The sequence below is a fragment of the Camelus ferus genome, chromosome 13 (genome assembly GCF_009834535.1).
Source record: "Camelus ferus isolate YT-003-E chromosome 13, BCGSAC_Cfer_1.0, whole genome shotgun sequence".
Classification (NCBI taxonomy): domain Eukaryota; kingdom Metazoa; phylum Chordata; class Mammalia; order Artiodactyla; family Camelidae; genus Camelus; species Camelus ferus.
In genome coordinates, this window is record NC_045708.1 from 52,241,182 (window position 1) to 52,254,975 (window position 13,794).

General features: G+C 31.2%; 1 protein-coding gene across 2 annotated transcripts in view; it reads right to left on the reverse strand.

Moving 5' to 3' along the window:
• LRRC40 (leucine rich repeat containing 40) overlaps positions 1-13,794 on the reverse strand; it is a 44,216-nt gene that overhangs the window by 26,183 nt on the left and 4,239 nt on the right. For both annotated transcript variants that reach the window (XM_032494562.1, XM_006191037.3), the window contains exons 2-5: positions 6,930-7,111; positions 5,738-5,811; positions 3,518-3,647; positions 459-582 (exon numbers count right to left, since the gene is read on the reverse strand). In XM_032494562.1, coding sequence (XP_032350453.1) covers positions 459-582; positions 3,518-3,647; positions 5,738-5,811; positions 6,930-7,111 — 510 coding nt within the window. The remainder of the gene's footprint in view (positions 1-458; positions 583-3,517; positions 3,648-5,737; positions 5,812-6,929; positions 7,112-13,794) is intronic.

Below are 13,794 nucleotides of genomic sequence, written 5' to 3' on the forward strand. Positions count from 1 at the left end.
GAAAGAGCAATGGAGATGGAGTAAGAGGATGCAAATCCTGCTTTAAGTTCCAGGTATTTTTCTATTGATTTCCCTATCTATTTCTCTCTCTCAATATTCCTATTCAATTTATGAAAAAACAAAAACAAAAACTATGCTTCTTACTCCAGATATCACATTTTATGTTTAACTCTACTTTTTAATACCTTTATTGAAAAATGGCAAAGGTAAGTAGAGTCAACTATAGTATCATAAGTAAAGGCTCCCCTAAAATGTCAATTCTAATTTATGGCAGATTTAATTTAAACATTCCTGTTAATAATGACAAATAACTGACTAGTTGTTATTGTTTGCATTTACTACCACAAAAATCTATTATTTTACTTCTCTGTAACTAACTATATTAAAATTTATTTTTCTAAATGTAAATTGCACTAATTAGAAATTCATGGTTTTTTTTTTTAATAGAGAAGATTTACTTTTCATTCCACTTATTTCTGCTGGCAAACTCTTCAGTTGATTACTGGAAAGATTGAGTCGCACCAGGCTGAACAGAGAAGAAAAACTAGTAGGAAGAGTTGTAAGACGATTATTCGAAAGATCCTTTAAAAAGAGAAAGATAAAACAAATGAGTGAATTAATAAATTAAAAAAAAAAATCCTTAAAGGGAATTTCACAATATTGAGGGCGCTGCAACATTAAAAAAAAAACAAAAACTATGTAGGTGATACATTTTGTAATCTTCATTCACTGACAATTTCACAAATCATTAATTAATTCATTACCTCAGTATATTCTGTGGGCCCACTATGTACCCAATAATGTAGCAGGGAGTAATTAAAATGAATTCTGACTTTAAAAATATTTTACATAAAGGTTTTTATTCATACTAAGTTATGCTATATCATGCATCATCTTTTCAAAAAAAATCCATTTGTTCGTCCAATATTTGTTGAGGATCCAAGATAAATCAGGCAATGGTTAAATTGTAATATGAAATGAAACATCTTTACAAGAAAAAAAAATCTTGAAAGAAAAAGAAAATAAGGCTGAAAAGAGTGACCATTTTAATTTTGGAGGAAAAAATATTCTCTTCTTGGTTCCTCTGCTGACCTCAGCAAGTTTGCTATAACTAAGTATAGAAGTCTACTCTAGTTTTCATTCACTCAGGTTTGCCTAGTCACTACCCCTCATTGCTTTAAGTTTTGTTTCTGTTTTTTTCTTTAAATAGTTATGATAGACTTTTTTTTTGAAACTATCTTTAAAAGACAATGTTATGAATCAGGTTTTCTTAAGACATTGAAAATAGGAATAAGTACTCCACTAGCTTTCATCAAACTGTTCAGTGGCAACAATAAATGAGAAAAAATGACTTAAAAGAACTGTTCTCTAAGGACTTTGACTTAGTCTAACATTAAATAATTGCATTCTAACTCTAAATAAATTAAGATAGAAAAAGAAAAAATGTTAGATCAGCATATTTTTTTAAAAGTGTATACAGTTATCATAATAACATATTACCATAAACTACAACATACAATATAACAATCTACAACTCAAATACTAGAGGCTCTAAGAATTAACAGATTACTAATAAATAAATATCTTATAATATCAAAAGTTACTGACACTAAATACAATGTAGTATTCTGGATTGTATCCTGGAACAAAGAAAAGGACATAAGCAGAAAAACTGGGAAAATCTTAATATAATCTGTACTTTAGTTAGTAATATTATACCAATGTTAATTTCTTAATTTTTACAAATGTCCCATAGTTATGTAAAATGTTAACATTAAGGAAAGCTGGGTGAAAGGTATAGGGGAACTCAGTACTATCTTTACAACTTTTCTGTAAATATAAAATTATTCCAAAGTCAAAAGCTAAAAATTAAAAAAAAAGTTTCTGATAAAGAAAAAATATTAATTCACAAAGTCTTAAGAAATTTTAAAGAACTCAAAACAACAGTTACTAATAATTAAATATTTTAATTATTACAGTTAATGATTAAATTGATACAAAATAAGCACAGTGCATACAAATTAATCATTATTTAATGCTAGGTCATTTCTTTAATAAATACTTACTCCAGTTGTGCTAAACAGTTTTATATAACTTTAAGAAATATTACTAGCTTAAATTATTACAGATGCTTATATCTTTATATAAGATATATAAAGATATATAAGATATATAAAGATATATAAGGATATAAAGATATATAAAGATTTAATATATTGTTGCTTACATTTATGATTTGTTTGATAATGAGTCCTTAAGGACACAATTCTCAGCTGGAACTTCTTTTTATTATGCAAATAACTATCTGGGAATCCCTAAGGAAATAACTGGAAACTGCTGTAGTTTACTGGGTTTCCTTTCAGCTTTCTACTAGACTTTATTTTTTTAATCAACTGCTACCGTTACCACTAAATTTTATAAGAAAATCTGATGACTCCCTCATTTGCCATTCATTTAATCTACCTATGCCTTTCATTTTCCAAACCTTATTTCCAATCTGATCAGATTGAAAAACAAAGAGATACTGGAAGAAATGACTGAGGAGATTATATATTTTAATTTCAAACACTATAGCAGCTGGGAAATACCAAGAAAAAATAAGTTAAGTAAGTAATTTTTCCTTTAAAAAAAAATAAACTTTAAGGCTAAAATGACATCGAGTTTTTCAAAACATGTTACAAAGAAAAGAACAAGAATATAGTATGAAATAACTCTGTGGAGTAGAGATTATATATTAGAACTTCTTATCTAATATAGCTAAAATCTTTCAGATAGGATGCCTTACAGAGGAGTCTCACTCCTGTTGGTAAAGTGGGGGGAAAAAGGATACACTTCGAAGTCAAATAATCTTATGTTAAAATCTTGAATTCCTTACTTATTATTTGCATGATTCGGATAAGTTATTTTTTTACATAAGTCTTATTTTCTTATTTGCATCAGGGGATAAAACTTATCTACTTTGCTATATGTAAAGGGCCTATTATTCTTCTTCAAATAGTATGATTAAAATAATATTTGAATTGCTTTATGGCTATCTCAATTTAAGATGAAAAACAGTTGGAATGAAAATTTTACCAGGAAATGTGGCCATTTTGAAAAATAGGGAAGAAAAGGCAGGTCCTGAAGGCATTATCTGGACACTCAGAGGACAGAGAGGCCATAAGGCCTACAGAGGAGGAAGTGGAAATGGACATAAAAAAGGGAATTACTAAAAACATTTTTCCTCTATTCTCCGAAGCCATAAAAGTCTCTGAATGACAAAATCACCTTCATCTGACCCTTTGCCAAACTCTATTCTTAAATTAAAACCTAAGGTGATTTCCTTCATAAGAAAAAGGCAGGAAAAACAAATTTACAACTATAAATTTCAAATCTAATTGTAATGCACAGTTCCTTATAATCCAGATATACAATCAGCTGTCCATGTACCCATGATTTCAATTATACATCCTATTTCTTAGTCTGGTGAAAAGCCTCACCAGCCCCAAATTATATAAAAATTGGGAAATCAACTTACTAAATCTTCCAAGTTGAAAAGTTGTTCAAATCCCTCTGGTATGCAAGTTAGTTCATTATGCTGGAGATATAGTCCCTTCAGGTTTCTTAGATTTGCAATTTCTTCAGGGAGTATTTTCAGCTTGTTATGGCTTTTGATTGATAAAATAAATGCTGATCAATTTGGTGACAGCACATTAAATATTTATAAAGGCATTTTGCTAATCAACTACATGGGCTCATTTTAAAAATGAAATATAGTTACTAATTTTAAGTACTTACCAAACTTCATATCCTAAAAATATACATCCATTAAAATGACAGTAATCTAAAGTAATCAAATGGTTTCAAAGAAATAAAGATTTTTAACCAAACAAATAATTTGTGAACTTTTGACTGTTTCCTTTTAATCAACTTGATTTTACATGTAATGTGAAAAAAGTACGTTGGACTCTAAATTTTTATACTGCTTCTGAGTTTTAGAATTTTGACAAAGATATATGCATACAAACATTATAATAAAGTCACATCTTATATGGGGATTAAGTTTCGATTTAGCACTCGAGACAAAAATGGCTATTTCTGTTTGAGGGCCTGGCATGTCCAGCTGAATATAATATGCAACTCCAAATTTATCTGTACTTGGTCTTAACTGTTCAGCTTAGTCCTTCTAAAGAGATATTCAGCTTACTGGTGTAGAAGTCCCAAGTCACTGAGAATGATACATTCCCTGATAATTAAGAGATGACTTAACTCATTCGCAGGTTCGTGCCAACTTAACTATTTACTTAGGAATTCTACTCTATTGTCATGCCATATACAGTTACTTCACAAATAAGAGGGAGGAAATGAGAAATATAAAGGTGTAACAATGACCTTAAATTATATTAAAGTAAAACCTGTTGTAACAAAAATGCCAAAAGATGTCTTCTAAAATATGAACCACCAAAAACTGTGAAAAGTAGGTTGCTATTGTCAATTATTTAATTGAAATCTTCGTATATTTGACAGAGATCTTGTTGGGCAGATATATAATTCTAGCTATATATTTGCTTCATTTCCTTTCATCACCTATTTCCTCCACCCTAATGCTCATACTCTCAAATGCTAGAAGCTAAAGCCACACCCACTCCATACCCCCTCCCTTTCCTCTTCCTTTCAATCCTCCCCATTCTTGCCTTTTCAGGCCACATCTATGCCTTTGGCTTGTAAGGGGAAGAGGTTCTGATGTAGTTCTAAGCAATTAGCAGAAATGTTCTGAATAATTTCTGTGTATAGATTTTTTTTTTGGTAACTTATGGTAATTTTAAGTTCTTCACCAGGTAAAGACTCCTATTTGAGGACTGTTCTCCCTCAAACCAATTAACTCCAGAAAACTGAGACCTGATTACATTATGTATATACATCTATAATCAAATCTATTTTATAACCCACAGTTTTTCAAACTATGTTTCGAACACTTAAATCTTTTTGTTTTTTATCCTAAATTAAATCTTCCCTAATCCCTTTTCCCCTAATTGTTCCCCTAATTCCCCTAACATAAGGCAGTTATTCTTTTTGGGGGTGGGGGGTAATTAGGTTTATTTTATATTGTTTTATTTTATTTTCATTTATTTATTTTCTAACACAGGTATTGGGATTGAACTCAGGACCTCGTGAATGCTAAGCAGCAGCTTTACCACTGAGCTATATCCTCCCCTCAAAGACAGTTTTTCTTGAAAGGCTGGGTGTGTACTGAAGGGCAAAGTCAGCCACTTGGCCTCTCAAGTACCTATCAATGAGTACCAGAAACATATCCATGGAAACTTAGAAGTCCTCAGAAAAGTTTAAAAACTACAAATATTCCTAAAACATGATATTTTCCTCACTAATGAAAAAACTATTTTAAATTTCTTCCTATTGTTTAACATCTAGATATATATTTTAGAAAATTAAAGGAACTTAAAACTTGAAATGTCAACAATGAAGATTTTGAAGATAGTCACTAAATATTGTTTCATAAAAATTAAAAAATAAATTTTTAAAAAATCAAATGGCCTTAAATATGTAAAATCAGGAAACATGTAGACAATTCTAAAACAAAAAATAAAATAATCTGAAAATTAAAACCTGAAACTCTTATTCTGCTTTAACCACTTTCTGAGATAATACAAAAATATTTTCTAGTGTTAGAAAAAAAATTTTTTTAAATATTAGATTTATACCCTTGTACTAGCAATATCAAAATAAGCTTAAATTTTACCTGACATTAAGTTTCTGAAGATTTTCTAACTCTTTTATAGCAGAAGGGAGGGATGTCAGCTGATTATCATGTATCTAAAAATTGTTAAAAAGACACAGTCAATATCTCAGTCTTATAATTAACCATGAGCTTTGCCATTATACAAAATTCTTCAGTGATAATCTCATTCTTCTAATTCAATAGCATTGCTGGGCTATTGGTGATTTTTTCTGAGAAAAAAAAGAGTTTGAAACTGACCAAACTGCTGTTCAGAAATCATGAAGTGATAAGACATCAATTTTAAATATTACAATTAAAATTTTTAAATATTACAATAAAAAAAAAAAACTTCACTTCACTGAATGGAATTTCAATCTGAAATGAGAGGTGAGAGGATTAGAAACTAACAGCCCTCTGATGGTATGGTTTATGTCAACATTTACAAAAAATAAATGAGATGGGGAACTTCTCTTATGGTCTTACAAAATCATACTGTTTTCAAGGTATAAGGAACCTTAAGAGAATACTTAAGCCAATCCATTCATTTTACAATTGAAGAAAATAAAACTTCCCTAAAAATCTGACTACATTCAACTTTTTTAGACATAATCTGCAATATTTTTGATAATCCTAAGTGAAGTACATTAGAAGTCTGTGGACATGTGAAATAAATTACTCATGCTTTACTTTAACCACAGGACAAAGCAACTAGAGACTAAAAACATAGCCCCTGGATAAACACACAAAAATTTAAGTCTAATAATTTAAGTCAGTGTTGGAGATAAGTTAAAAAATCAATCTTAAATATTTGCTTTAATATCTAGAATAATAATGATAAAAATAATAGCAATAAAAAAAGAAGAGAAGCAGCAACCACTTGTTAAATACCGTTTCTGTTTGAATGCATTAACTCATTTAATTCAAAGAATAATTTTTAAAAATAGGCAGTAGAATCAGAACTGAATTATAGATATGGAAACTGAAGCACAAAGAAGTAACTTTTTTTGAGATCATAGACCTATCAAGTGGCAGTCAGAATTTGAAGCGGGATGTTCTGAATCTGCACTCTTAATCATTATGCTATGCCTAACAATAATATGTTATTCTTCCTTGTACTCTATCAATTGAACATGGATTTTCTGCTTCTTAAAGCCTAAATTTAGCATTAGAGTCTCTTCAACTAAAGATCCATTTTTATAATCAGCCAACTTACATCAAGAAGAGTGAGTGCAGGCAGCAGCCGGAGGTCATCTGTAAGTGACTGAAGTTTATTATTTGATATGATTAGTTTGGTCAAATCTGTCTGTTCCCACCATCGCTCAGTAGCACTGAATGAAAGATTCTGATTAGCCTCCTCAGGGATATCCACATTTATTCTCCAAACACACTGAGGCACTATTTCCAACATTACACCAAAAAAAGAAGAAAGAAAAAAAAAGAAAACACAAAGTGAGATATACTAAGTACATATGTTTATAGTAACTATTCAGCTTATCTACTGAAAAGAAATTTCTAAAACATTTTTAAAAAACTTTCAAATAAGTCAAATAGCAATGAATTACAACTAATTAGAGTGAAAGCTGATTTTATTCCAAAGCAGAGTGAGTATTTTACACATTAGAAAATATTTATTACATATATACTTTATTACGTATATTGCCTGCACAGCACAAAGTCATAGATACACAAGACAAATAAAGAATGGACTCTACCATTATGCTACCATAACAGAAAAGGTATGGAAATCAACATTTATAAGGTAAAGTTATAACTTTTATAACATAAATATATATTAAGTCTGGGAAAGGGCTGATAATAACAGCTAATAATCACAGCAGCTAACATTTACAAATACCAGGTAATTTTCTAACAAACTAACTCATTTAAATCTCATAACAGCTCTGTGAGGTAGGTGTTATATTCTTTTATAGATGAGAAAAATAGGACACAGACTGTATCATTTACCCAGGGTTATATAGCTAGATGGGATTCAAACCCTGGCAAAGCTAAACTATCCTGCTTCTCAGTGAATATTTGGAAGGCATATCCGACTCTGGTAGCTCTCTCTATTTTATCCTGATGTACAATTTTATCTCTTATCCCATCACACAGCATTGTGTTCTGTTGCAGCAAGTATTAATTCCTTAAACATAGCAAATAAGACTGCACAAGTTAAACAGAAAGAGTTCAGGTTTATCACCTATAAAACTTGAAGCTCTAGAAGGTATTTACTTGCTCCAGTGTTATAGCAAAACTATTTTAAATAGTCCTTCATTCCTTCATAAAAGTAGGACTACAAATGGGCATGACTTAGATCTTGAGCAAATATTAACCAGGGCAACCATTAGTTATCCCTTGCAGTTACTATCATTATGAAATGAGATTAAATGGAAAGGTATGAATGGTTGTTATCAGTACTTTTGATCAACTGACTATAAATCAGAGGTTCCCACAACCTCCTCCTCAGGTTCAATTAATTTGCTAGAAGAGCTCACAGAACTCAGGAAAACCCATTTACTCACTAGATTACAGATTCATTACAGAGGATATTAAATGATACAAGTCAACAGCCAGATGAAGAGATATAAAGGGTGAGGTCCAAAAAAGGGAGCTTCTGTCCTCATGGAGCTTGGGGTCCATCATGGTGGCACTTGGAATCATACTGGTTCCCTAACATGAAAGCTCTCTGAACCTCCTCCTTTTTTGGTTTTTATGGAGGTGTCATTACATAGGCATGACTGATTAACTCACTTGCCATTGGTGATTGATTCAACCTCTATCCCTTCCCTTCTCCCCAGAAATCAGGGTTTCGATTCTGATTCTGTTCGTGGTTGGTTCTCCCTGCAACCAGCCACCATCTTTAGGTGCTTTGTGAAAGTCCCTTCATGAACATAAACTCACTTGTGATGTTAAGGGCTTATTAACAATATACTCATTTCATCTTTATGGCTCTGAAGCAGGTTTTTTTATTTGTTTTTTGTTTTGTTTTGTTTTTCAGGAATTGAGGACAAGAAACCAAATATAACAAAAGATGCTCCCATTGCTCTTATCACTCAGGAAATTCCAAGGGTTTTCGGGAGCTGTGAACCAGAAACTTTGGATGAAGACCAAATATATCTGAGAAATATATTTTGGTCATCTGAATGTATATTTCTTATAAATCACAATTTTGCACATTGCATTTATTTTTTTTTTAAATTGAACTTGCTATTTAAAACACTCCCATAAAGAAAACTGAAGGCCCAGATGGTTTCATTGATGAATTCTAGCAGACATTTGGAGTAGAAATGATATTAATCCTACAGACCTTTTCAGAAAACAGAGGAAAGAAACACTCCCATTTAGTTGACAAAGCCACCATTATTCTGAAACCAAATTCAAAGACATTAAAAGGGGAGGAAAGAACAATAACAACAACAACAAAAACCCAAAAAATAAAAAGGTACATCTAAACATCAAAACCAAGTGGAAATTATATCAGGAGTATAAAGCTGCTTTAACATTTGAAAATCAATCAATAATCTACCATATGAACAGAAAAAGAGAAACACCATATGATTGTTAAGAAACAAAACAAAAAAGCATCTGACAAAATTTAGTCATTTAAGATAAAAAACTCAAAAAACTGGGTATGAAAGGAAACTCCTTCAACCAGATAAAGGGTATCTATGAAAACTCTATGGCTAGCATCATTATTAACGGTGAAGGACTCAGTGCTCACTCTCTAAAATTGGTTACAAGGTGAGGATGCCCATTCTCACTATATCAATATTTTACTAGCAGTCCTAACCAATGCAATAAGGCAATCAATCAATCAATCAATGGCATTCAGATTGAAAGGAAGAAGTAAAACCGTCTCTAACAGCAAACAACATAATCATCTATATAGAAAATACTAAGAAATCTACAAAAAATATATATAATGAGTTTAGAAAGGTTACAGAATTCAAGCTTAATGTACAAAAATCAATTGTTTCTACAGATTAGTAATCAGTAACTGAAAACATTCGTAAGTGTTTAAAGATTTACATGACATAACATTTAAAACCATGAAATACTCAAGTGTATACAACAAATACATGCAAGAATTGTGGTATGAAATTACAAAATATTGCTGTGAAAACTTAGAGAAGACCTAGATAAGCAGAGAAATATACCATGCTACAGCTTGAGGACTCAGTATTGGTGGGATGTCACTTCTCCCCAAAGTGACTTATAGACTCAGTACAATTCTAATCAAAATCCCAGAAGTTTTTCCTGTAGAAATAAACAAGCTAATTCTAAAATGTCTACTGAAATGTCAAAGAGCTAAAATAGATCAAACAATTTTGATACAGAAGAAAGCTGTATGACTTAACAGTACTTGATTTTAATTTTTACCATAAAGCTTATCAAGACAGTGTGGTATTAACATAAGGACAGACATATAGATCAACAGGAAAAGAGTTCAGAAAAAATTCCAGCCAATAAAATAGTGTCAATTGATTCTCAATGAAGGTGCCAAAATAATTTAATGAGAAAGGAATAGTCTGTAAACAAATGTTCATATAGATGAAAAAATGAACTTCAAACTTTACCTTGTGACACATTCTAAAATTAATGCCAAGTAAATCACAGACTTAAATGTAAAAGATAAAACTGTAAAAATTCTAAAAGAAAGTAGACTAGAAAGTCTTCACAGCCTCTGAATGGATAAAATTTCTCAGTACAGAAAAAGTACAAATCATAAAAGGAAAAAATGGATAAAATCGACTTCATCAAAATTAAAAATTTATGTTTTCCTAAAGAGACTGTTAAGAAAATTAGGCCAGTCTCAGACTGGAAGACTATATTAGATAGATACCAATATAGATAGATATCTGATGACTTATATGTCCAAAATATAAAAAATCTTAAAACTCTGAAAGACAAACAGCCCAACTAAAAAGACAAAAAATCTGAACACTTGGCAAAAGATATACAAAAAAACTAATGAGCAGTTGAAAAGATGCTTAACATCACTATTCATCAAGGAAATGTAAATAAAACCATAAGGAGATGCTACAATTCGACCACAAGAATGGCGAATGTTAAAAAGAATTACAATACAAAGTGTAGGTAATGACGTGGAGCAACTGAGTCTCTCGTGTTACCAGGGACAGTTTGGTGAACTCTTATAAAGTTAAGCATGCACTTTTACTATACGTCCAGCAATTCCAGTCTCAGGTATTAAACCCAATGGAAATGATAATATATGCCTACACAAAGACTGTACTTCAGAGCTCATAAACAGTTGTATTCATAATAGCCAAAAACTAGAAACCAGCTCAACAGGTGAATGGATAAACAAACTGAGATATATACATACAATGGACTATTATTATTTAACAATAAAAATGAACTAGTGATACAAACAATATGGATGAACCTCAAAACAACATTCTACTAAGGAAAAGCCTAAAACAAAAAATTGCAAACGTAAAATTCCATTTGAACGAAACTCTAGAAGAGGCTAATCTATGTTGACAAAGAGCAGATCACTGGTTCTGTGGAGCTAGCAGTAGGGGTGGACTGACAGCAAGGGGAACTTTTCAAGTGTTGGAAATGTTCTTTATCTTGATTTTGGTAGTGGTTACACAAGTGTATATATTTGTCAAAACTCATTGAAATGTACACTTAAAAAGGATGCATGCATTGTTTGTAAATTATCCCCCAGTATAGTTAACAAAAAATAAGAGTATCAATTTTTTAAAAACAGGTGATATAACATACCAAGATAATCTTATGAAAGTTTATATATACATATATCAATAAATGAAGAAAAATTGAAGTATGTGTGTTTGTGTATATACACATACATATTTCTCACAGTGTAGATAATACCCTTAAGCAGCACTGTCAACAGAACTTTCAGCCATGATGGAAATATTCCTATATCTGCTCTACCCACTGTGGTAGCCATTAGCTGCACATGGCCAATGAGCACTTATAATGTGGCTAAAGTGACTGAAGAACTTGATTTTTAATTTCATTTAATTTTGGTTAATTAAAATTTAAATAACCACATGTGACTAGAGACTTCCACAATGGACAGCATGACCCTTAACAAGCACTGAAACAAGGCTTCTTTACATGTTTTTTGGGCATATCATTCTTTCTTCCATTGACAACAGCTAATTACAAAAAAAGGGGACTCACAAATGGGTTGATGGCAGAGAACTGTCTACTTTGAGGAAGATACAAGTGACTAGGTGAAGAAACAGAGAAGAAATAAAAAACACGTTTAAAATAGTGTTTACATGGATGAATCAAAGAATGTGTAGCCAGTAAACTATAGGAGCAATAAATCATGAGATTTAAAAATCTTTTTTAACTTCTTTGCACAGTTTCATAAATATAATGATCATCCACAGTATACAAAAATAACCATTTACTTAAGGTAGACAACCATAATCATTCCCATTAAGGTCTACATCCTAGTCTAGGTTGATTCCCAACTTCCAAAAATTGTAAACATATTAAACTATGATACACACTGTAACATTATGGATATACCACTGACCAGTCAAGGATCCTAGAGCTCTAGTTTAAACTGTATAATCAAACTGGCCAGTAACCTAGCATCTCTGGTCCCCAATTTCCTTGTTAATTAAATGAGAGGGCCCTACTGTCACTTAAATGTGAGGATCTAACAATAGCAGTACAAAAAGGCTTTTGCTAGGTACAGGGTAATATTCTGATAACACCTTATCCTACAAATACCATTCACTAAACTGTCTACCCAGTTATTTATAATAAACCTGTAAATCAAGTCTCTATATAAAGGATTAAGGAAAGCTCATTGATAAACTTCCCAATTTTCTCCACAGTAATTTATTCATGGCCACCAATGGCCTCATTACAGTAAAGAAAAAATTCCACATTGACAAACCACAGTATTAGTGTCACTTTCAAGCTATCTCTAAAGTTTAATAAGAAAAAAAATACACACACACACACCAGCCCCAGAGTAAAATTAAAAAGTTATATAGAAGGCATTAACTCAGTTGCAGCTTTAGGTTGATTCAAAGAGATGTATCTTTGTGGTTTAGAACACTTGAACCATTGTGATGTCAGATGTTAGATGTTAGATATTATGCTAGATGTTAATGTTAGATGTTAGATAACTATTGCTATGTTGTGTTAGAATGCATGAAGAGAACTAACTATTCTTCCTGAAGTCCAGGATACTGCAAAAAAAAAAAGAAATAATGTTAAACACATAAAAAAGGAAACATGTTTACCAATCACTTTAAGAGAAAACTGTGCTTGAATTTATTACTTTAACTTGAGGGTACATTCAGTTTTATAGTGAAGATAAACCTCACTGAAACTATAATTCCATTTTTCCCCCTCTGTATTTTTTCTCTCCTACTCAAGAAAACATATTAAAATGCAAGTGAGTGAACATGATATTAATATAGGGATAAGTTTAAATTTGCACTAATTTATTAAACAAACTTTGGCATAGGTAATACCCTGAGATACACACCTCAAGAAATTAAAACACTAATACTTAGAACAATTTTAAAGATTAAGAAATAGGAATGGGATTTTCAATTAACCACCTAGTTCCTTGTTTTATAATACAAACAAATAGACTTCCCTGGATTTCAGCATACTAAAAATTAAGTGTTTACCTCAAGATTCTGCCATTACATATGAATCAAGGCATGTTTCTTGTGCTTTCATTCCTAAGAACTGTTTAAGAGGTAGGCTTGTTTTGATGGTCTACTCACCTGGAAACCCAGTTTCTTTCTGAAATTATTTGTTATTAAAATCTGGACACTGGTTAATTCTTATTAGCTGTTTAGGATATGACAGTAAATTGCACTAAGACAAGCAGGAGTCAAAACACAGAGTTAAGCTAAATAGTAAAGCAGAACATGGTTAATATAGGTATAAGGATGGTTATTTAAAATCTTGGTAAATACATAGTTTATGTTACACTTTTTATCCTGTCACAACAAACTGTACATACTGAATATTGCAAATTCTCATTATCCTACAACAGACAACATGACATCTTGAGGGCTAGGAGTCCTAGACCTATTTACTTA